The sequence below is a fragment of the Bombus flavifrons genome, chromosome 4 (genome assembly GCF_040668555.2).
Source record: "Bombus flavifrons isolate JBK064 chromosome 4, iyBomFlav1_principal, whole genome shotgun sequence".
NCBI classification, from domain to species: Eukaryota; Metazoa; Arthropoda; class Insecta; order Hymenoptera; family Apidae; genus Bombus; species Bombus flavifrons.
Genome location: NC_138445.1, coordinates 11,624,531 through 11,649,275, shown reverse-complemented (window position 1 = coordinate 11,649,275; position 24,745 = coordinate 11,624,531). Strand labels below are relative to the sequence as shown.

General features: G+C 35.0%; 3 protein-coding genes across 5 annotated transcripts in view; 1 reads left to right on the top strand and 2 right to left on the bottom strand.

Moving 5' to 3' along the window:
• The window catches only part of MCU (mitochondrial calcium uniporter), a 75,417-nt gene extending 59,955 nt beyond the window's left edge, over positions 1 to 15,462 (bottom strand). Inside the window, exon 1 of one of the 2 annotated variants that reach the window (XM_069111775.1) lies at positions 15,196 to 15,462. In XM_069111775.1, coding sequence (XP_068967876.1) covers positions 15,196 to 15,300 — 105 coding nt within the window. In that variant the 5' untranslated portion in view covers positions 15,301 to 15,462. The remainder of the gene's footprint in view (positions 1 to 15,195) is intronic. The other variant, XM_069111774.1, reaches the window with a different exon arrangement.
• A 269-nt stretch (positions 15,463 to 15,731) lies between these two features.
• On the top strand, positions 15,732 to 17,699 carry Amt2l (Amt-2-like protein). The gene is made up of 3 exons (XM_069111521.1): positions 15,732 to 15,744; positions 16,103 to 16,863; positions 16,961 to 17,699. The coding sequence occupies exons 1-3, from the start codon at positions 15,732 to 15,734 to the stop codon at positions 17,624 to 17,626; spliced, it is 1,440 nt and encodes a 479-aa protein (XP_068967622.1). The 3' UTR covers positions 17,627 to 17,699.
• Positions 17,700 to 17,828: 129 nt separating this feature from the next.
• sfl (N-deacetylase and N-sulfotransferase sfl) overlaps positions 17,829 to 24,745 on the bottom strand; it is a 370,355-nt gene continuing 363,438 nt past the window's right edge. For both annotated transcript variants that reach the window (XM_069111773.1, XM_069111772.1), the window contains 8 exons: positions 24,100 to 24,443; positions 23,143 to 23,431; positions 22,358 to 22,486; positions 22,107 to 22,289; positions 21,794 to 22,014; positions 21,399 to 21,677; positions 20,803 to 21,100; positions 17,829 to 20,713 (listed from right to left, as the gene is read on the bottom strand). In XM_069111773.1, coding sequence (XP_068967874.1) covers positions 20,603 to 20,713; positions 20,803 to 21,100; positions 21,399 to 21,677; positions 21,794 to 22,014; positions 22,107 to 22,289; positions 22,358 to 22,486; positions 23,143 to 23,431; positions 24,100 to 24,443 — 1,854 coding nt within the window. In that variant the 3' untranslated portion in view covers positions 17,829 to 20,602. The remainder of the gene's footprint in view (positions 20,714 to 20,802; positions 21,101 to 21,398; positions 21,678 to 21,793; positions 22,015 to 22,106; positions 22,290 to 22,357; positions 22,487 to 23,142; positions 23,432 to 24,099; positions 24,444 to 24,745) is intronic.

Below are 24,745 nucleotides of genomic sequence, written 5' to 3'. Positions count from 1 at the left end.
ATTTAAGTAAATCGAAACGATCGAGCGTTTCTCTTTCTGAATGATCAACTTTTCCAGTTGATTCCTTTCCATGCGATATTTATTTTACATCTAAATTTTGTTTTTCATCCTATTTCAACACAATCCACTAACTAAACCTACAAAAATTGGTCGTGTCGTAAGTTTTAAAGATATATTGGAATATTCGTAATTTCTAAAATTCACGGATAGAATTTTACCTCCACATCCACGAGAAAAATTAATATCTTTGCAAACTTATTTCTAAACAATCCACCGATGCGATTTACTAATAGCGATCATATATTTCATAAAATTATTTTACAAATTTTAAAGATACGTATATGGAGATAATCATTACTTCAGAAACATCTTTACAACAAATTCCTACTTCCAGTGTTAAGCAAACATCGTTACATCATCCTGACTGCAAGAGGCGTTCGTGATATATTGATCCGCTCTTACGTCTTCAATCAATGACATTCTTCGAAAGAACGCGTATACTCATTAAAGAAGATCTCGAACGCCAAGGAAATCGTTTATCCGCCTTGGGTCGTCGAAGCAGATTTTTCAGGCACTTTGACATCGTTCGTCTCGTATAATGGTAGTGGAAAATCACAGATATACACTCCATACACATGAGATCATCAAGCAGTCTATTACCTATGGTACGGACTTCGAGAAGTGCTTTGTCACGATAAAAATCGTCGATCGTATCGAGATGCACAGAAGGTTGTTTATAAAACTCGAGTTGGAACAGACGAGACGAAGGTGAAAAGAGAAATAAATCGCGCTGCATCTCGTGATCAAATTTTAAAGAAATCGTTACTCGTTCTCTGTCGGATGACTATTGGCACGATCGATAGAGGAATAATTGTCAATCAATTGTTTGCCGATGATAAATCGCGATGTACAGGCGAATAATATGATTTAGGTTATACGGAGTTCTATTCGGTTGGAATGTCTCGAATAGGATATTTATCTCACTTGTACGGTATCGAGGTGTTTTGGTGGACGAGTATAAAAGCCACGTAGTAAGAGATAAATGTTTGTTTGGAAGTTGGATCCTGATCACTGATCAATGGACGTTGATCAACCGTGATATAAAAAAAATGCGATACGTGACTGTACTGTACGAACTAATCTTTTCTTTTTTTCGTTTTTGTAAAATGTACAGGGAACTTGCTTCACAGTGCGGAAGATCTAGTTTACTTTTTACAATGGACCATTTAATTCTAGTCCATACTGTGAGCCAAATACTAGAGTAAACTATCGACTTCAAATCTGTTTTTGAAGATAACGTGGTAAATCATGAAATATACGATGTATTGAAATTTGTCAAAGAATCAGAGATATTTAAAGAAATAATACACCGTGGCATCTGTTTGTTGTTAATAACCATGTATTTAGTTGATAAGACAGTAATCTTTAAAAAAGTGGAAAAATATATCATTTCATTGATATACTGGTAAAAATTTCTCCTTTACAAAAAGTGGAGAGAAAAGAAAATAAAGTTTTCTATTAATATGTAGAAATTATGATCGTTGAAAGATATGTAGGACTTTCTCGTACGGACTTTCGTTTAATTAAATCAATTAGTTCTGCGAAAGTGACTTTACGACATATACTATTCCTTCAATTTTCCTTTCTCGATAAAATTTCAGACGAGACAACCTCTTTAATAATGAATTTATTATGAAAGGACTATCTTTTGTTATGTTGAAATTAAATTCTATTCTTAATACGAAGAATAAATAATAATATATACAAATTATATAAATAATGGCTATTGAACCTTCTACTATTCGTGAAAGAGTTTCATTACTGAAGTACTCATTCTGTTTTTTGGAATCACATTTGAATCAAAGATAAATTAAATGAACAAATATACCATCCCTCGAGGGGTTAATTAATAATTGTCACGTCCCGCGCCCCGCGCGATCCGTAACGCGAAAGTAAAATTGATAATTTCTATCAAATCAAGGTAATTTAAAATGTTTATTTGAAACCGTGTTTACAGTATTTGAAATGAGAGACAGTTAAAGCGGCTAAAAGCTATATCTTGCGAAGACTTATCTAATTATGTTTTTATAACAATATTAAGACAATTTAAATTGTAAACGAAGTCGGCAGTTTGAACTAGCGTTGGGGATCTTCCCAAACATTTTCAAAAGGAAGACCCCAACGTCTTCTCATCTCCGACAGATATAAATAAATATAGCGACTTAGAGAAGTCAGTAACAATAATTACCGTTCGTCTATCGAATAATAATAATATTACCATTCGTCTATCGAATATTAATTAATTACCGTTCGTCAACCGAATAATTACCATTCGGAGTTAGTTTTTATTTTGTCTATTGTAGAGTTAGTAATCATTTTGTTTATCGAAGGGTTAGTCATCGTTTTATCTATCGAAGAGTTAGTTATCATTTTGTCAACAGAGGAATCATCATTTTATCAACCGAAGAATTTTATATCCGTCAGTCTGTCAGTCAATTGTCAACATCGAGTAAGATTTAAATAAATAATTACATATTGTTAATTTACTTTCGAACAACTTTAATTCTCTCTCGTGCCAGTGTTCCCTCACATAGCAGGTTAGTCGAAAGTGGAACTTATTGCCAGTTGCATTAAACGTCAGTTGACGCTACCTTCTCGTCGACAACTAAATAGAACGCAACAATAATAATATAAATAATATAAAAATAATTAAATGTCGCCACTGAAATGAATTTCGTGCAATTTTCCAAATGAAGGCAAAATAGTTTCAATACTGGCATTTGCGATGAATATACTTCCACGGATATTGTAAAAAAAGAATTACGAATAGCATTTCTATTCCCAAATTCGGTTTACTACCCTTTGAGTTAATAATGTTTCAAGAGGAAGCAGTTAATTCATAAAACAGAATTTAACGAACTGGATGATCAACACGTGTCCTAATGGACGGATTTTAATGATACGATTCAATTACGCCTAAATTACTGTTATAAATATTATGTCACGTTACTCTATACATAGTTATATTTCCTTTTATCATACCCCATCGCTTTACATAGCTTTCCGATATTTAATATATTGTACGAAATGTTATAAAAGTTTATGGCTACTACTGCCAGTTACGTGAAATATTTATGTCAACAAGTTTTCGCGTGATAAGCAATTTATAAGTGATGTTTATGGAGAAAGTAAGTTAGGTTTGTAGAAGAAAATAAAAATGATAGAAAGTTGAAATATATTTTTCTCGATTACGCGAGAAAGTCATTTTGTGAAAAAAATTCTAGCAAACGGATGGAACGAATCGTGTACTTTTGATAAAATTTCTCATAAAAATTGACATTTTGTCGTAAAGAGTTTAGTGGATAAAACTAGAAATTTGTAACAAAATAATTTTTAGATTTGTAAGTTTAATAAATCTTCGTGCATTCTGTCTTCTCCTGTGTTATTACGTTGTCAGTTTCAATTTGGCACGACTTAAAATTTTCATATATGCCGTTACTACGTTTGATTAACGACCTTTTTACTTGTTACGTGCTATATTAAGAAAAGCAATGAATATATCTTTCATCCAATTACGTCAAAAAAAAAAAAAAAAAAAAAAAAAATAATACACGAATATAAATGCAACATTAACGCGAAAATAAAATACAATAAATTATTAAATCTAAAACTAAATATAGAACAAAGCTATAAATATCAGTAAATTACAGCGTATTATCACAGAAAAATCATTTGTTGTAGCAACCCATCGCTCAACTTCCTGAAATGTAGCGGTTGTTGTCCGTATAAGGTTCGCAGTATCGTAGCATAAGTTCATTTCCCGCTTTGACTTCCTATCATACTGATCGAGAAATTAATCAGAGTAGTTGTGACACGTGAATAGGGTGAATAGCAGATATCAGATAGAACCCTTCGCTGATCGATAGCCTTTGTCCAACCTATTCGCACTCCACAATATTCTACAACTCGGAATAAAATATAATGCGATCGAATGGAACCTTTAACTATTTACTGCGATTATATGATTTATTATTAACGAATATAGAATATTTTATTTTATTTTTAAATTAGTATAGAGTCGCGATAAAACTTCCAGATGTGAAGGAAGCAAAAATTTATTTAATACCAAAATATCTAATATTGGATATTCTGATACCAATGATATTTTATCTAATACGGAAATAAAACTGGAATGCTTATCTTCTACTATAATCTATTGAAAATAAAAAGCAATGACGGTAGAAGTTTAACTTTGATTTCACATTCGACTAAAATTGAGATTTTTCCCTTAAAGAATGAAATTTATTTTGCTGATATAGTAGACGCTATCAATTTTCAAATGGTAATCTTTAATTAACAGTCGCGTGAAAGGTAAAATGGTTATTCAGGATGTTGATTTGAGGAGTGTTCGTGATAACACACATCTAGTTATTCGGAGAGTTCTAAATCGCACAGTTTAATATAATGTAACCAGAACACGAACTAAATTTCACAAATTTGTTATGCAAAAGTTACGGAATTAGAAATTGAAACAAAAATAAACTAAAACGCAAACGAAGGTGATGAAATTCTCAAAACGTTATAAACAGAGGATTACGTAAGAAAATGCTTTTCCTAAGATAAATTGATAAATCTGAAAATCATTCAAATCTGTGATAATTAAAAAATAATAATTATATTCTTCTTACGAATTTATATTTATATGATAATTAACATTTTTTTTTACAAATAAGTTCAATATATTCAAAAATATTCGCTATTTAAAAAAGATGTCTTGTATAAAACGTTTCAAAAATGTTTACAATTCTATGAATATAATGCTGTCTGTTCTCGACACGAAAATTTTATCTCTTGAGTCATAAATTCGTCAGAGACACGACAAACACATTCGAAACATATTGTACTCGTGCAATGTTCGTTTCACGAGCTTCACGGTTCCATCATTTCTAGAATTCCATAAATTTCGCAATTTAACGAATGAAACAATACTAATCAGTATATGATAAAGGGAACAATTAATATCGCAACATTGCTCCACGATTATTAATCGATAAAATATTGCACGCCAACCAGGCTCCACCCAGTTTGCATACTGTTTTGCACGAAGCTGCAAAGTCAGCGAAAGGATTTATGCAGGCTTCACCATCGTCTTATGTCATTACCATTAAGGCAAGACAAGCAGAGGATTCATGATCGTAATTCCATGAAATTTACGGGGTGCAGATAATGGAGTGGTCGCTTTTAATGGTCTATAATTCCTAACAAAATCGATGAGGCCAATACCTGTAGACGTTCTATCGTGTCAGAACATAACGTCGAAGAAGCGAGAGTCATAATACAATGCATAAAGTTAAGATCGAACAGTTGTTACAACCCTCTTAGAAATGATCAACCAATGGTGGCTACACCCAACAGTAATCGATAAAAATATTGAACTTTGAACTAAATCATAGTAGCAGCAACAAAGTATTTATCTCTGTAAAACTTTGATAAAGAAGTCATTTTCCCTTAATGCAACTATCACAGCCTAGTTTGAAAACTGCTGCCTCGTTTAATAACGTCGGGAACTTTGAGCAGGAACTGTCCCTCTAAACTTCTCTCCATCTAGGCTTCTGTTCCTCTATCCAGAAACAGGTTTCATTTACGACAATATTCGGGTGCTTTACGTTCTACATTTTTCGTCTATCTTTTAACTTGATTAAAAAGAATACTGTACACTATCTCGTCCTACATTGCACCAAATTTCGCTGCTGCCAGGCCACACTCATCATTTTTAAACGAATTTTAAAACTTTTAACCGAACCGATCTTTCCCAAACGATATAATACTCAACTTACAGTTTCAACCAATTTTCTGATTCCAAGCAATTAATTAAAAAAAAATATATATATATACACCATGGTATCTATTTTGTACCTAACTTTTAAATTAGAACTTTGAGTTCTAGTTCCAGTAGGTTAGTAAGCTAGAATCTTTCTACAAAGAAGAACAAAGAAAAATAAGCAAATATGATGGGTGTAAGCCATAAAAAAATTTGCCTATAAAAGCCTGTGTAGATGGAATCGAAAGAATAAAGCTCGTGTCAATATAGATAAGAGTCATTGAAGCAGCCACAGAGAGAGCGAGAAAGAAAGAGGGTGCTTTTCTCTGGGTCGAGAGAATGTGCAGTGGAACAGATCGATGTCCATGGCGCCTGCCGCAGACTCTGCAGTCTGTATTACTGTATCCTAGTGTATACAATTCCGTAACTGCTAGGTATAGGAATGTTCACTGTAGCGCGGATATACTAATGTCAGTGTCTAGATAGCTGTTTATGTTATAGGGGTTATATACTCGATGAGATAATCGATTCTTCCGAGTAATTAATCGTTACATCAACATGTTCTCTTAGTCGACATTCGTGGAATTAATATAGGTTTTACAACGGGACGAAGGAAAAGCATTTTATTTGATCGAACGAAAATTAGATATTGCATTGACGAAGGAATGTTATTCATATTTTCTTTTTATTTTTATGCTTCAACAACGTAACAAATCCAGAGAATGGATCGATACATTCTCGTATGCGTTTTAAAAGAAATATTTTATTCGATTGATAAAAAAGTGGATATTGGATAGGTGGGAAGACGATAAGTCGTATTTTCCTCTTATTTCTAAGTTTGAATAACGCGTCGGAAGCAAGGAAAATGAGGCAGCAGCAGATTCGTATTCGTTTTGAGGAAAGCTTGAAATACTTCATTCAATTGGTTTAAAATGGGATGGGATGGATGGGATATTAAATTGTATTTTCTTTTTACCTTTGAGCTCCATTAACGTCGGGAATAGAAAGAAAGGATCAATACGTTTGTAAGCATTCTAAAGAAAATTACTATGTAGAGGTGACAGAGTTTGCCAGGGTGACCGTTCAATTATCCAATTCTCTTCGATTCTAACATACGAAACATTCTGTATATTCTACTGTATCACTTAATTTAACAGATATATGTTGACGTACATATTGTGCTGGCTACAAAAATATAAAAATACAGATAAACCATAAGCAGCTCTTAAAACTACGATTGATGGATATAAGTTAATTAATAGAAGAATGTAATCTATATCTGAAGAAGACAATTATGCTTCGAAAGTTTTAAAAACATAATCATTATTCATTTTTTATTTTGTTCGAGAATCATCGACGAGGTTAATCGAAAATTAGTCTTTCACTGTACAGCTTTTAATATGCACATAATAAATAATATCTTGAATAATATATTTGCAGGTAAATTCATTGTGGTTTGTAATAATCATTCAAAAATGCATTTGTCCCGTGAATTAAACATGTTGTGGGAAATTATTCGCCATTTGGGTTGGTTAATCAATAAACACGTTTATACATATGATGTAGCTTCTGGTATTTCAAATTCACGAGATACAAAACAATCACTGACTCATCATTATCTAATCTAATATTTGTTGACACACGGAAATTCTAATAAAAAATAAATTTTATCTAACAATTTATCAAGCAATGATGTAAGAATCTGATGACGAGTTGGTCTCTTTCCCAAACGAAGAAACGCCTGGCTACCTACTAGTATTTGCTAAACTAAATTGGACTGAAAAGTTTGCACACTTTAAAAGACCAGTTCGAAGAGCTAATTTTGATGGAATAAGAAATTAACACTTTTTTCTCAATCAATTTCAAGATAATTTGGACTACTGGATTAGATTTAAATTAGGATACTTGATTTCGAAAAATATCATTTGTACATAAGTTTAAAGTGAAGCATTCTAAATTTAAATGTCTTCGCTAAAATTATTATAAATTATCTGGAAGCAAATAATAATATACGTGTCAAGCTTTGATATTTTTGATTCGCATTGTATAACTATGCTCACATGATTCATTAATTGCGTTCTATGAGTGATAGTTTTATTTATCATATATTAGCGATTTCATATACAAGGTATTTTTATTCTTCCTAAAAGGATCTTGGGAATAATTCTTCAAAGTAACATAAATCAACAGCAGACGTTGAAAACGTAGTTGGCAAACTTTTTCAATAAAACAGGAGCCAAAATGCGTGCTACATTTGCTGTTCTAACAATGTATTCTTAGTGTTATAGATATTTCTCAAAAATACCATAGTATTTCAACAGATGTAAGGTTTAAAATAAAGGAACGCTATACGTACCTTCAGGTTATTATGCAAAAGGTACTTAAAATGCGTGGTTTAAATACTACAGATTAAAAATTATGAAACCGTGAACCAAACGTTGCAAACTAAACATTTCGAAATTACGAACGAATTCATGAACTAAATGTCTAAACTATATGTTACGGAACTGTAAACATAAAATTTCATAATAATTCATGTAAAGTGCATATGTAAAGTTGTATGATATGAAGACGCGTATTAGAATGTTTTATTTCTTTGAATTTCCTCAACCCTCCAATAAAAAAAAGATAAAAAATTCCAGTAATGGAAACTGTCTACAACAACGAATATTTTCTGCCGCTCACATCTCGACAGAATCATGATTACTTTAAAGTGAGTGATCTTAGGGCTTTGTTGTCGACTTAACCAACGCAAAGACTGCACGAGAGTCCTTTCCTTTTACGTGAATCGTTTCCTCGGTTACAAAACGGTCCACTCGACATCATTTCTCAGCGTCGGAATCATGTCGTTCTGCCTAAAAGAGTTGTACTAACTAACTGGATTTTGAGGAATCGCTGAGCCAGAATCACTTTTCGTCGAGATATATCCTCGAATTTAATCGGTTCAAAAATTTCTTACGCTTCGTTGTGGCAATTTACTGCGTTTCGCGGTAATTAACATTGTGGAAGTTTTCTCGGTAATTGTTTACATAGAGGCATACGTCAACGATTTCGATGACCTCGAAGTATGTTGTTAACGTCGTCAATCTCAACAACTTTTTCCTATAAATGTCACCGTCGCTCGGCTTTACTGTTCGAGATACATGTAAAAAATTTAAATTAAATTTACTTTCCGTTACACCATATTCTGGGTTAGGCGGACATATCTTTATGTAAGCTACTTTAAACCTAACTCATTGATGTTAATCATGTGTCACATAAATAAAAAAGGATAAACCAATTATTATTATTGTTGGTTACAGATAAGATTAGGGTTAAAATTAATATTAATATAATGAATATGTATATTTTAATAAATAGCTGATTCATATGCTCTTTATTATTTTTTATCGATAGTGATTGATTTTTCGTGCAATTAATTTTCCTCAACTCCTAAAAATAGCATTTTAGGAAAATATACATTAAAGAAAGAAGTGTTAAAGCATTCAAATGCGACGAAGGTATTAGAAGTTATTGCGAAATTTTACTTTGATGAAATTGGTTGTTTACTTTCTAATGTGTTTTATTATAAATAAACATAATGCGCTGTTAACTTGCTACATAATACCGTTCCGTGTCGCCCTATTTTATGGACTAACCGATAAGAGTCATTATTCTAATCTAAGCGTAGTGATTAGCTTATCACCAACACCCACGCGAATATCTAAAAAGGGATCTTTCACGAATATGTTCTATCCACTCTATTAAAATTTAATGGAGACTTAAGAGAATTTTTGTTCTCGAACGGTGAATTAAGAAACGAATCACACACTATACGACTTACTATATCTTGTAATGAAATGGTGCAGAGTTTGAGCTCGATTACCTAGCAATCCATTATCGTAAAAAGAAAAAAGATATACACGATAGAATTCTACAGTTTTGATCAGAAAGGATAATATTAAGATTCCAAATATCAAAATTCAATAACATCATTAATTAATAAATTATTATGCAAGAGATTTTTTTAATTTTAATTTCTTTCGTCTTTAATTTTAAAAAATACGGTAATTAAATTCTTCTAAAAATTTCAATTTAGACCTAAACTTTTCGGAATTTTACCTTTGACTGTCATTCGAGTGAAATGCTGAAACTACAGAACAGAAGATTTTAGGTTTCAATAGTCGATCAACATTCACGTTTCAGTGTCAGTAGCACTCGAGATATGGTCGTGGAATTCGTCACGTTCGCAACCGTTTACGCATTAACGTGAGTCAACAACTTTATGCAAATCTATGTCAGATTAACGACCTGACAATTCTGAGAATGCTTTTTGCTTCACTATATCCGTTATATGCACATTTCTTCCGCGCTATGAAACAGCAGTTTGAACGACTCATCACACAGGAGAGTGATTTTCAATCCTTCGATACTACCAACGTTCCAGATAGTAGATGAAAAAGCACTTACTGATGGTATTAGACCTTTCACATACTGTATTTTAAAATAGGTATCGTTCCATAAATTCCTATTAATTTTATGATACATTTACTGAAATCCGGAATTTTCCAGTCGAGGAAGTGTCAATTTCAGAAATATAGAGGGCTTACTCGAAAATATTTTACAAGTAGATAGAAAGCAATTCTTTATACAAAGATAAATGAAAAATAAGTTAATTTTAAGAATTTGTTGCATAGTACGTATACACTTACAAGATCGAAATATTCCCCTTATGTCCTTTTCAATTCGATAAGTCATAAAAATTATGTAAACGATGTATTCGTGCAAAATATGCTATTATTATATTATCATTCAACGTATCTTAACTACGCCAAGATTTAAGTGCATGTGAATAATCGATTTTCTCAGTAAACAGCCCTTTAATTTATTTTTGCATAAGAAATAATCTTCCATCTGCATGTACAATGTTTTCAATTCCACTCAACCTATCTAATCAAATCGAAATAATATTAATCGAAGTATAAGTACAATTTGTATCTTCGTTACTAAATTCGCTTTCAACCACGCAACGAAACGGTGAACGTAGAAAATAATTAAGGAATATGAAATGAAGGGATCGAGTGATTAATCGATGGAAACTTTCCTGCATTTTGCATGAATAACGGGGGAACAAGTTGAATCGATACAGACTTGAGAAACAAATTCGCAAAGTTACAGTTAAGCAGAGAGAAGGGTCTATTATTCGAACCCTTGCTCCAATAAATGAAATCAGCTTTTTGGGTGACTGGTAGTGAGAACATTTCACGATCGTATCGGTCCATCGATGGAAGCTTTCCGATAACTCAACGAAGCAGCAGACAGACGGGGACGATGGAGAGTTCTCGTTTACGAGAGTTACTCTTGATTATATGAAACGAATCACACATCGTGTTGGATGCTGTGAATACATCAGTCTGCGCAATGCTCGTAGCTGTACAAATAAATTAGAGTATCGTGCCTTAGCGAATAAATTTTAATGGAAGTGCGTCACTGCCACTTCTGTTGCGTCCCGCAAATCTGTGATAAGAATATCTTGTCCGATGACTCGATATAAATGTCAAAAATCATGTGAACGCGATGCACGACATACATCCCCGGTTACAGTAATAATTTCGAACGCAAGTTGTGGAAGAATAGGGTAAGAAAATAGCTATACCGTGATATTCAGAAATTCTCTAATTTTAAATAACTTAATTATCTTCTTTCCCTTCAAATTATTATAAAAAAAGCAAATAAACGTTTTTAATACAGATGTGGCAGCATGAATAGAGCCTAAAGTTTATTTGCTTTTTTTCAACGATAAAAAGATGGAAAAGAAAAGAAAATACTGTGTGAATAAATTCATAGATACTTCTAACTGGTATTTTGGAGTATTTTTATGCAAATTCACATTTTTTTCCTTTTTTTTTTTTTTGGTAATATAATAAAATGAGAAGAGTGGAACCTCGGAAATTCGGAAGAAAATTGTTTTATGTACCAAGTGTTATAGAAAGCACCATATTTTGCATATTTTTCCATACTATGTGCATTCTGTACAACTTTGCACTTTCAAATTTCCAATAAATGCATAAAAATCCGCAGTCTATCTCTTCCTCTTTTCAAAACGAAATTTTTGGTTTCGAACTCTATACGTGGTTTTACTGTAAAATGCGCCGAAGTTGCTGATCGATCACATCATAAAAATTGCCAAAGTTCAAAGAATTAAAGTACGTAAAGATTTGAATCATCATCTCTATTTATTAGAATTTTTACCTTCTTTACATATTACTCGCTCAATATTCAATAGCTGTGACAAGACAGAGGATATTTACATATTTGTAATCCACGATTCGCCGTTAATAGTTCGTGTGAGTTCCTTTTAGTCGTGAGTCAAGATAAATACATTTCCGGAATTTAACAGGGTGTTGAAGATATTCTAAGCTGTGGCGGGCAGTTATAGTTAACCATTGTGACGAATTCATGGCGTAACAACGTACGCTAAGTATTACGTAACGGCGCTACGATGTGCATTATAGTGTTGCAACGACTCCTTTGATCACATTCAAGCTTTGCACGACTTAATACGATCAAAAACAAGATGTAATTAATTTATTGATCTATAAATGAAGTCTACGGAATTTACATTAGCTTGATACAGTGATAAAATGAAATTAGAAAACATTTAATCAACCGATTTGTATTACCTACTATTATGTATTGCATAGTGCAGTAATATTACTATCTACTTTAGTATTATCGCATTATCTAATGGCACTATCAATAGTGAATCGTATTATGTACTCTGATCGCTATTAAGCATCAATTATGTGACTAATGTACTCGATGTATACATTTAGATACTATTCATGTAATACCTGAATTTGCAATTAATTCACTCAACGATTGATTCTATGAATCAAAGCTGCAAATTAGAAAAATTCCAAATTTTTTCCCTTTTAATATCAATGTTTATTTAAGTATAAAAGTGGAAATCTATCTGTCTGTTTGTCTCCCTCTTTTCCTCTAAATTGAGTTTTCACTGGAAGTTATTTAAATGACTGTTGCATTTATATTTTCCACTCTAGGATAGTCTCAGAGGAACATAGCAATTTCTTTTAAAAACGGTTATGCTCCCATAAAACAAATGGACGGCTACAGACTCATCAAAGATACTTTTATTAAAGCAAGAATCATATGCACATAAATGTTCCCATAACATTTCTTACTTTCTGCATGAGCTGCCGTTTATTATCTTAAAGAGAATAAGCCCGTTCCATATCAGTTCGAATTCTAAGCCTCCTTAATGGTCCATTATCAAATATCCTCTGTCCCACCCTATATGTAATAATCATGCTGACATAAACCTTATTTTGATGTTCGACAAAGATGAATGTATAAAAAAGTGTCATACCTCAGGCCCTAAACTTTTGAGGTTCTCATCCTCGACATATACAAATCACGCCACTCTTTGCTATTTCACTATAACTACAAAATTCTGAATTGTAAATGCTTTTATATAACATGAAATAATAAAAAATTTTGAAGATGAATTTATTTCACTTTATATTATAAAAAACTACAATATATAAAATTATTGATGCATATATAATATACATATAACATACATATAAAACTATTGACTTTTCCTAAATTTTTGAATTCCATGTAATACGTGCATGTGTGCGTATACATATCTTTAATTTTTTATTGTACAACTGTGTTATACAAATTTAAATATTTGCAACTTTTGTAATATAAAATTTAGGATATTGGTCTGATCTGGTAATCCAGTGTCTCCTAATTTAATACTATTCCACAACTGTCAAATTTCCAAATAAGATAAAATCGTCGGTTTTATCCGATTCGTAGAATAAAAGCCCGCAAGCGTTTCTGAATCATGTATTATACGAGACAACAAAGGTGTGGTTTTCCAATTCCTATATATATACAAAAAGAAAAGAAAAACGAAATTGCAATTTATTTATTAAAAAATTCAAGATCACGGTGAGCTATATACAATATCAAATTACAATGAAGCACAATTGAATTATGTGTTTCAACTATTACGTTGAAAATTTTCTTGTCTTTTTGGATACAGCAGAAGTATAGTCCATCGCAACAGTGCATCACATATCCGTACCTGTGTACCTTCCAGTATTTATCCGGACAAATAACCCGCGAGCAACGTTCGAAGGAAGCTAATTTTCCGTTTCGACATTAATCGTCGACTGATAAGAAACTAAATTGCAATTAAATTTGTAATGGAATGATTGCACGACGAAATTCGACTACGAAAACTTCCTTTTGACGCAACGAATGTGACGATAAGTCTAATAGCGGGATTCCACGGACACAGCCGGTAACTAGCATTATGTATTATAATTAATGTCGACGTATTGCAGACGCAGCCTGCGCAAGAATGTGGCGTATGGACCATATGGAAACATATATCAGTTTTTCGAATAACCTATTGTAGGAAAGTCGTAATGAAAACGGTGAAAGAGTCAAGCGTCATGTGACATTTGAACCGCATGATGCATATCTAAATTGGTCTCCGTTCTTTATTACGTATAAGAAATAATTCAATCTGTAACGGCGTTCCGTCGTCACATCAGTCACTAACGTAATAGTAAACAGCTGGAGGGAACGTGAATTTACACGTGCACCATGCGTCATACTTTCCACGTAATACTATCGTAATAATGACATATCCGCGTGACATGTATTTCGCCAGAACTAACCTTACTAACGAAGAGCTGAGGTTTGTACTGACACGATACATGTAAATATGCACAACGATATATATATATACGTAAGTGTAAATACATAATGCAAGGGGAGAAAGTAGCCTCTATCCGTGTATTTTATTAAAAATCCGAGAAAGTGCTCAGAAATGGAAAATGTATTCAAGTCTTGCAAGTGTGTATCAAATTTCGATGAAAAATTATAAAGTGATCATTTCGGTCACTCTGACAGTTCTAGAGTATCAAAAACAGTACAATGGACCCTTGCGCCCCACATGGCATCCATATTTGATAAGCACAGTGGGGAATACATGTTTATGTATGCACCGTGGATAGTACCGGTGGAATTTTGCAGGCTCAATTTAACTCGTGTCCGGTGCTAAACGACAGACAAGTTTCACCGATGTATATATTTGGGAGCCTGTTGCTCGATCATTGAAAAATGCTCTCATAATATGATACATATGACGCATAGTGAAAGACTGTAGCGAAAAAAGAGAAAGCATACGTAGTAGCATAATCTTAAAACGTAATATAAATTTATACAGAAACGTTGTTGCTTTTAACCGAGCAAGATATGTAATATTGACAGAACATAAACATCGTTATCACACATTATATTATACTACATATGTAAGCCTATAGATAATAACAATGTATGTCAACACTCACGTTCCGGTAGCTTTTTATTGTGACCAGAGTGGAGGAAACACTCAGCACGCGGGACACTTCATACCATTTGACAACGCACAGAGCGCGGCAGCATACCGTAGCCATCTTATTTGTTTCGTCCGCGAAAAACAGAGCACTGCGTGAACGAGTACTTTGAAATCGTTCTTTTTCACGAATCACTTGACACCCAACACTGAGAAGCGAGCAACCGACTTCAAGCGACTACCTGCGACGATCGGGCGGCATCGCTTGCCGGCTCGTCCCTGCGGCCCAAGACCACGACCTTGCGACGACCAATAGCGTGACATGCGCGAATCGCACTTCGTTACTTACCATTGGTTCACTAACCTCCGACCAATCAGCGCTTCGCGTACCCATCTGCGCGGTATATATTGAATATTCAAATCGCGGATTTTATTTCTATTGACAATATTTGTATGTTGAAATGATTTTAGTAATAAATAAATATTTGTTGCTATATAATAGCTATTGTGTTGGCTGTATAAACTAACCTAAAAGTTACATCTCTAAGTATAATGATTCCAAACAGTATTTGCACATATCCTTATTCTCCAATGAAGCTTTCCATACCCTTATCAGGCTTCAGATATCATTTTCACAGCATTAAATTTTTATAGTCGTGTGAAAGTAAATACCATTAAATGTTAATGCCTAATTAATTAGTATGTAAATGATGCAGTAAATATAATCGTATCGAGTCTTGATCGATCGATAGTGACCTACAATACGAAAAATACGTGCGCGCGGCAACTCAAACGACGACGATCAGATTGCGTCCAGTCGGTGTTAAACTTTGAAATTTATTTTAACCTTGCTAAATTTATAATTCTCGTTTTGTATCTCGAGCGACAGAGAATCGTGTCCCAAGTGAATTTATAGCTTTTAGTATTTCGACAATGTAATCACATTGATTTTGATCGATACTTTCTTACCGAGGTTATGTCTGCTATTTATCCAGATGATTTTAACTATACTTACTACGATTACTCTTTTCGGTTCAGAAATGACGACTTAATCTCAACCACTTCCTCGTGGCGGAGTTTCGCTCGTATTATTCTCGTTATCTTATTACGAATTGGTTTTGTTCTTATACACATTGGTAGCGTACCAGTCAACAACGTCAATTTGATTCTACTACAAAACATCATTGACTTTTGTTGGGTAACGATAGTCTATGCACTTGTTGGAATTGTCATCGCCTACACAGGCGACATAAAAGGTTTGCTTGGCGAAGGACACTGGATTGGTGACGAAATCGTCGATAAGGACGAAATTATAATCGGCTGGTCAGCCGTATCAATTGCTGCTGCAATTTTAACGTGTGGAATCGTGGGTCGGACGCATACCATCGGTTACCTTATCATAGGATTTTTGTTGGCTGGATTGGTGCAACCGTTTCTAATTCATTGGATTTGGACGCCACAAGGATGGATACGAACAAACGTATTATTGCAGCAGGAGGTGTATTTCCACGATTATGGCGGCTCCGCAGTTGTTCACCTTGTAGGTGGATTGTCAGGATTCATAGGTTGCCTGACTCTTGGCCGAAGGATACTTCGTCTAGATGCTATAGATGACGCGAGCATCGCTGTTGGTTCCGCGGGAACTGTTTTTGCTGGTCAATTATTCGTGTTCATTGGTCTACAGGTAATATTATTGAGATATAAACTTTTCAAAATTTATTTCGAAACTTGTATGAAAATGATACGAATTATTACATATATTATATTTTGATTGGGTTTAGAGTCTCGGTATGTTGAATATTCAAGCACTAAGATTTGAAGTGAAAGCCAAAACACAGAAAAATATCTTTGTCAACAATTTACTGGCCGCGAGTTCGTGCAGTCTGCTCGTTGTGGCTTTCCATTTCTTTATTCCTCGTGAAGAATTTAATCACTGGACTGTAATGAGATGTGTGCAAGCTACTGTAGCCGGTCTGGTGGTAATATCTGCTGGACTGGATATTTACTCTCCGATGATGGCAATTGGTTTGGGCACGACCGGAAGCATTATCTTTTATTTGATCTCAAGGCAAGTGTTTAATAGTGCGCTTGAAGATTATTGTAACATCGTAGCTATTCACTTGGTCTGTGCTATTTTGGGAAGTTTCCTCGTTCCTCTTTTCTGTATCAATGAACATGATGAAGTAAGGACGATTTTGTTAAACTTTACGTGGCAACTGATCTGTTTAGTCACAATAATTGCTTTCGTTGCAATTACTATGATTCTTGCCTTCGGTACCTTACACCACTCGGGTTTGTTGAGAAACAGATCGGAATATTTGAATCATTTAAGAGCGAATGTAGCTGAAGGTAGGACTCGGAGGAAATCACTCCTGGAGAGATTATTCCGTGCCGACAGAGATCCCGTTTATCTTCAACCGGGAACAAGTTTCGGTGAATCATTATGAACAAATCCTGGAGTTCCTAGGTATTAAAAATAATGTATTAACGAAGAATATCACAGACCATGTGAAACAAATGTTTAAAAAATGATTGATTTATATACAATGAATTTTTGTATCGATTGATCGAATTATATATCGATTAGAACAAAGAAAAGGCAATTTTATTGTAGTTTAAGTAGAGAGTTATAGAAGACTCGGTATCAAAGATTTTTAACTTTTGTTTTATTAGAACTTACGGACTATTCATACAGTTATTACAGTATTTTACAATAGAATAATTTTAAGTTAAATAATTAAAGGTTCTATTAAAGTCGTACACATATTCTACACGCGTCTTTCTTTATTCGTACAATGACAGCTTTTCTCTTTTTTTTTGCACAGCAGTCTGTTAGAACACCTACAAAACGTTATCCTTCGCGCGTTTATTGGTATAATTTGCAATTCAAATGCGCGCGTAATTTAATATTAGCAATATTTTATCGCTGGTTAAATATTAGACTGGCTCGCACAATATTAAATATGGAGATAATTATAAATCATTAAACGATCTGAATACTAATTGCCTAACAATTATAATTTTAACAGTAGTGTTTAGTAGGAAAAATTAAGGGAACTTCATAAATTATAATCTTATTCATTTCCGGTAATCTTGTTTAAAGAAACATTTTTAATGTATCTAAACTGCTAAACCAACGATGAAGTAGTGCTAATTACCGAAGGACCTTTTAAATATTCGTACTCGTATAATGAATTCCCCTATGATTTTTTCCGATTTCGGTTTGTCACATATTATTGTCAGCTGGCAGAAATCGGACAATTTTTGCCACCGCCATACCGAACAAAATTGATTAATATTGACTCTAGAGATTCGACGCTGCGATTGGTACAATAATACAATTGTATATACAACACTGGTAAAATGGCACGATTTGACAAAACAGATCAATCGCTTAGTATTAATGTCGTTATCTTTAACTATTATTATATTAACAATAAACTTTGTACATGATTCGTTAAACGTCACGCGACACAGTTTAACGGCAGTATAAAAATGAAAACAAAATATACAAGGGGTAACATGACACTGATAAGGTAGTATGAAAAAATATAGAACGTTTCGTCAGTGATACGTGGCTTTTTTAAAAGTACATTTCCACGGAGAATGACCTCATAATATTGAAATTGCTCGTGTTGGGCCAGATGTATGTTTCATAGTGTTCATCGTCTTTCTTTTTCAAGACGATCAGACAATTATATTTCTCAATAAATATTCATAATCGTGCTTCTTATTTAAGTAATAAGAATTTTCTAAAAAGAGATATGTTTGTTGAAATTTTTAGACCGATAGGAATATCAATATTGAAAGAATACTAGAAAAGTAGCATATCAAAGACTGTTGAATGAAAATCAATGAATTAGATCTATTGATAGAAGTAATAAGTAATTACTACATCGTACGATTAACAGAGATGATCATAACTGATATGCTTGTAACAAACCATTATCATCATTAAGACTACCTTGTGAATAAGACGATTTTATTCACAGCAGTGCATTCTGGTTTCCACGACATACAATTCGCTATAATACGCCAGGTATTAAAGTTTCCAAAAATCTTCACGATTTTCTTCAACAACGAATAATTCTTCTATTTTGGAACATAGAATCATCATTAAATCAGAATATGTTTGTGTGCCTTAAACGTGACCAGTTATTGCGAATAGGCAGTTTATCACTTCTCCACATAAGATCATCGTTCGCTGAGAATGAGCAACCACCATTCTCGAAATAGTTTCTTTCTTTCCTCCTTTAAATTTTATTTTATTAAGTCATTATAGTATACCTACGATCACATCAAAACAGTACGATACATAAATGTACAAACGGACGCGATCACACATCTTTCATCGACCTTTCCATCGGCGGTACCAAGAATAGTATTGTCAAAATATACATAGAATCATCATTATAATTTTTTTCTTGCTTTTTTTCATTTTTTCTTCATTTTTTTAATACGCTTACACAACGAGAATTAATGTACACCGTGTCTCTGAGAGGGTAAGTGGGCGGGAAGAAAGTTCAAAGTCCCCAAAATATCTCACACTCGCAGAAACGATCCTGCAATTAGTACCAGAAGTAAAGGACTCACGGATCGTCGATCAAAACATCAACGTACTCAATCTATCCACATTGATCACTTTCATGAGGAAATAAATCTCTTCAAACATTGCAACGATCTGGACAGACGTCTCACAGAAGTCAAGTATCGCCTTTTTCCAAAATACCGTTTTTTTTTTTTTTTTGGTCGCTTCTAATTACATTCGTTAAAGCATTCTCTGGCCTTCTTCTCTTTACTACTCAAGTTTCAAAAAAGTTATTATCCCCGAGTCGACAACTTGTTCGTGATTATCATTACGCAAATCTAAAATGTGCGTTTGTTTGTGGTCTTTTGATTTATTAAAATATCGTCGATTTCACAGAGTCGAAGAGAAACACGTTGTACTAAGATCGAAGACAAATTTAACTCGGGTATAAACGAAGAATTCTTCTTTTTTTTTTGTTCTTGAATTCATCTTTAGTAGTAAAGATTAGAACGAAAGCGTCCAATCCTAATAGACGGATGATGGCACCAGCGATCGGGCTGTATTCTCCTAATAACCATGTTTTCTACGACGCAACAACGATGACAATAATAATATAACGTTAATAATAGTGCTATTGGCTTAACAACGATCGACAGTCACGGTCGTGTTCACCGTGAAACCGTTTAGTGACTAGTTTCGCAGGCTCCCCACCGATCTTAGGCCAAACCACTGGGATAGGCCACTTGAATGGTCCTTCCGTCGAGGATTTGGTGTCCAGTGGAATATAATCGAATGTACAATTATTTTACAGATCTTCAGCTAGTAACCGGTGAATTTCGTTCACCGTTGAGATAAACAGTTCAGAAACGGTGTCGTTTCATATAATCGACGTTTGCTAGGTCATCACCGTGTCGCTGAGATCTTCCTTCAGCCATTGTGGGATCGTTCTCAGCCCCAGCCGTTTTAATAATTTCACTAGGGCCGTATTATGGGATAGATAATACCTCTGTGAACAAACGAACGACAGATTCAAGAAATCATTCTTTTATATTACTCTTGTCCTCTTTCAATGTTTCCCTACTTGCTATACAGTACCTGTAATAATTTGTACGATTTATCCTCCATCGGAGGATACTGACGGCCTTTGCTCTTGCCGAGGCATTTCGTCCGATCCTCGTTGGTAACTTGACAAAAGAATCCCTTCTTTGGGTCGTACCTCAAGTGAGATGAGTAATTGAAAGCGGGCGTGATCTTGAGGAATCTTTGTAGCTCGTGTAACGTCTCCACGGGATTTTGACGGAGCTGCTCCCCGTCTATGATGTGCAATTGCTGAGGCGGATAGTAGGAAAGCCATCTTTCCAGATGCTGGGCGTATTTCCCGGGATTTAAACATCTGTAACAGACTCAAGCGAATGATACTTGTCGCATTTGTCTTCCCGCGCACAATTAATATTCTACCGCAGACATACAGTCCAGATAGTCTACACGCAGGTCGAACTGCATTAGCAATTTAGATCTTCGCTCGTCTACACTCCGTACGGCTATTACGTGGCCGGATAATGTTATTATTTGCATTCAACTATTCAAGAACTTTTAACGACTCGTTATTCTAGCTCGAGCAAGCACTAGGGGCTCTCGTGCTCGTAACAAACAGAAATTTATTCGTGCGCTTGCACAATGTTGCAACCTACCTATTTCTGAGGTCGCGTAGAGGTTTCGGTGCGGTATCGCTCGCAGTGATAACCGAGTGAAAGGAATAATTATTCGCTACAGGATCGCCGTGGACCCTCGTGTGCTGGTACCACGAATAGGCACGCCTGGCTGGCGAAAGCAGTATAGTGATTAACTTTGCTCTCGGTAGAAGTGCATGAGCTCTGCGCGGCACCAATTCACCGTCGAAATAGGTCGCGGATTTTTCGAACAGATACCGTGAACTCTCGTTTTTCGACGCTGGAAAGAAGCTCATATACCTGGAGACAAAATAGAACAATAAGTTAAGAGCAGATTAATTAACGAGATTCGCGTATCTCTGAAATTTTTCCTCGAAACGAGCAACCGGTTTTCGTTTTTGCTTCGTCTTACTTACCAATCGAGACCCTTGTAATAATTCTTTCCATTGAAGAACTGAATCTCCTCGAACGTGTCAGGACTCGGCAAATTGCTGCTTATCGCCGGATGAATGGACAGGAAAGTGTAGAGAGCGGTAGTGCCAGTTTTTTGGGGACCAATTACCAGGAACCTCGGTAGCTGATCGCAGGTTTTATTCCTCGACCAGATCTTTTGATGCCTTATGTCGTCGCAGGGATTCTTTAATATAAACGAGAGTTTTTATAAACGCCTCGTTACTACGACTGCCAATTATCATAACTATAACACAGTTTCACATAGCAGCAACTTACGCCCCACACAGGATCAGATTCTTCGGGATACAACTGAAAATATCTCTCTGCGAGTTGAAGAGGTGGAGCGCTGGATAATCTCAAGTTCGTCCAACATTGAATAAATTTAATCACCGATTCGAAAGTGTATAGCGCCAGACGATCGTTCCCATAATTCGACATGTGCGTCATAAAAATATTGATCTAAAAGAGAATAGTGGAAGTGCAAAGCATATTTTGGAAAAAGTGGATACAGATATTGGATTACTTACAGGATTGTGAACGATGGTCTGGAACAATTCTCCACCCTGTATCGATTTATCCAGTTTGTCCCTTCCGCCCGGATATCTATCGATGAAGATCGTGTGTGTGAAAAGGCCGCAGGTTTGCCTCGGTAGGACCTTGCACAGAAACAAAGGAAAGAGATCGTCACGCGTTTCCCTTTATCGTTGATTTCGTCGCGATTTATAAGAATCGTACGCCCCGGGGAAATCAATTTTTTATTCCTCTTTATCTGCTCGACTGGTTGTTTAAGCTCTAAGCGAAAGAATCTACGAAACAAAGGATGTTTTGCTGGCAGCTTTATCGCGCGTCGATCCATCGATTTTTGTCTTCAATGCTCATCCGTGAACTAGCCTGTTCTCTAAGGCAACAGTCGTGCAAGCAAGTTTCGACAAAAAGTCAATCTACAAAGCACGAAACTACGAAACTACCGATTCATTCGATCGCGAATTCGTTTATTGCTTTTGCATAGTTTCCCAGTCGGTTGCCCACTGTTAACGTCAAACAATTGGCATGTTCAATGTTCGAGCTATGTGGGAAAAACAAAGGGAAAAAATTGTTTAACTCGCTAGCTGAGTTATTCGGACTATATTGATTGGTGAAATATGCTTATGTACTATATAGATACTGGTAACTGAAATTATTTATATTAAATTTTCTTTGTGATTAAAAAAAAAAAAGAGAAAGAATCGGAGAGAAAAATAGTGTTTGCACAGGGAAGTGAACTTTAATCCTTCGGAGTGGATTATTGAAATAGTGATTAGGGAAGATTTACCATTATATTACGATGAATGAAGCCTCTTCTTAATCGAGCAGGCCTCAAATGGGGATACTCTTCTGTGCTAGTGACTTTGATGCTCCATACCCTTTTCCATGCCTCGTATAGTCCTTCGTGAACCGGATAAACGCCGGAATGATGAGGACTTACGCTGTAGCCGCTTCCTGTTGGGATTCCGTGATCTTTCGCGAATTGTTTGTTCAGTGCCATGTCCAATTGTAGATGTGTTACATTCTCGTAGAGATGAGGCTGTTGATGATTCCACATGTGGGAAAACCACGTAAATCTGCAATTTAGAAACGTAAATCTTAATTTTGATAAACATTTATCAAATTCTACTAACGATCTCTATTTCATTTAAAACCACTCACTTTCAACCAAACGATACGAGTTAATATTCATATTTTCATAAAAAGAGCGAACAAGCGTGATCTATTGATTTCATCGACAATTGAAAATGTGCATAATCGATCTACGAATTTAATTGCCGTCCATAGGAAAGCAATTACTGGAACAAATCGCGACAATTCGAAAACAGGTGCAACTTCCGCGGTCTGATCAACCGTGACACGTGCACGGTCTCAATACGTCAATTTGCACCAATAGTGAATCTTTTTGCGCTCTGTTTACCACCCGATTCGCGCAACAACTCTCTGCCAATTCCATTTCCGTTTTCACCGTGCGTACTGTGAAATGTATTCACGAGTCGTTCTTAATCTAACGCTAGTATTCTCTAAAAAACGAAATCACTTAATCGTCGTTTCAATACAGAAAAGAATCGCAGAAATTACAGAAAAGAAGAAATAAGTCTTTTACATTACGATTAGTTGGATTTACGAGTAATAGTTTCCCTATTTACGGATTCGCCACTGTGTGAAAGGCACATAAATGTTAGGAAATATCTGGTCTAAATACTAATAACTTGAAAAGAAAATATACAAAAATAATACATACCTGTCTACGTTCTCCAGAAGCATATCGTCCCCCAGATTCTCTTCCGCGGAGCCGTGATGGAAGTACTTCCCAGAAAACCCCAAGTTGAATTTAAACCCCGGAACCAGCGCCTGGATCCTCTGTTGAGTAGCCAGCAACGCCATCACGTCGTCCTTCCTCAGTCTAGTCCTTTTTTCACCAACGAATATGTCGTCGACGTCAACTAGTATCATCCGATTCAAGCTGAGGCTCAACTGTCCATGAGACAGATAGGATAGTGAGTCGAGTAGCAGCAAATTGTGCAGCCAGAATCGTAATCCTCCGCCGAAAAAGACCCTCTGAATCCCGTCGTATCTGCCGTGATCCTGTGTAATGAAAATCCAATGTGGGTCCGTTAAGGCTTATCGCGTTTAGGCTTATCATACTGTACCGTGACTCTGATCTCTGTCGTTTAGCGGACGAAGCTAGATTTTTTCTTTTTTTTCTATTTGTTAAAGAGAGGATGGGGGTTTGAGAATTAAACGAGCCAGCACGAAGTACCTCGTTTACGGAGAGCAAGCTGATAAAGCGAAGCCTGGTATTTAATATCGATCAAATTCCTTGGGTAGTTCTAGCGCGTAAAAGAGACACGATGAGTGGTGAAAAAAAGAGGGAGAAAGAACATATG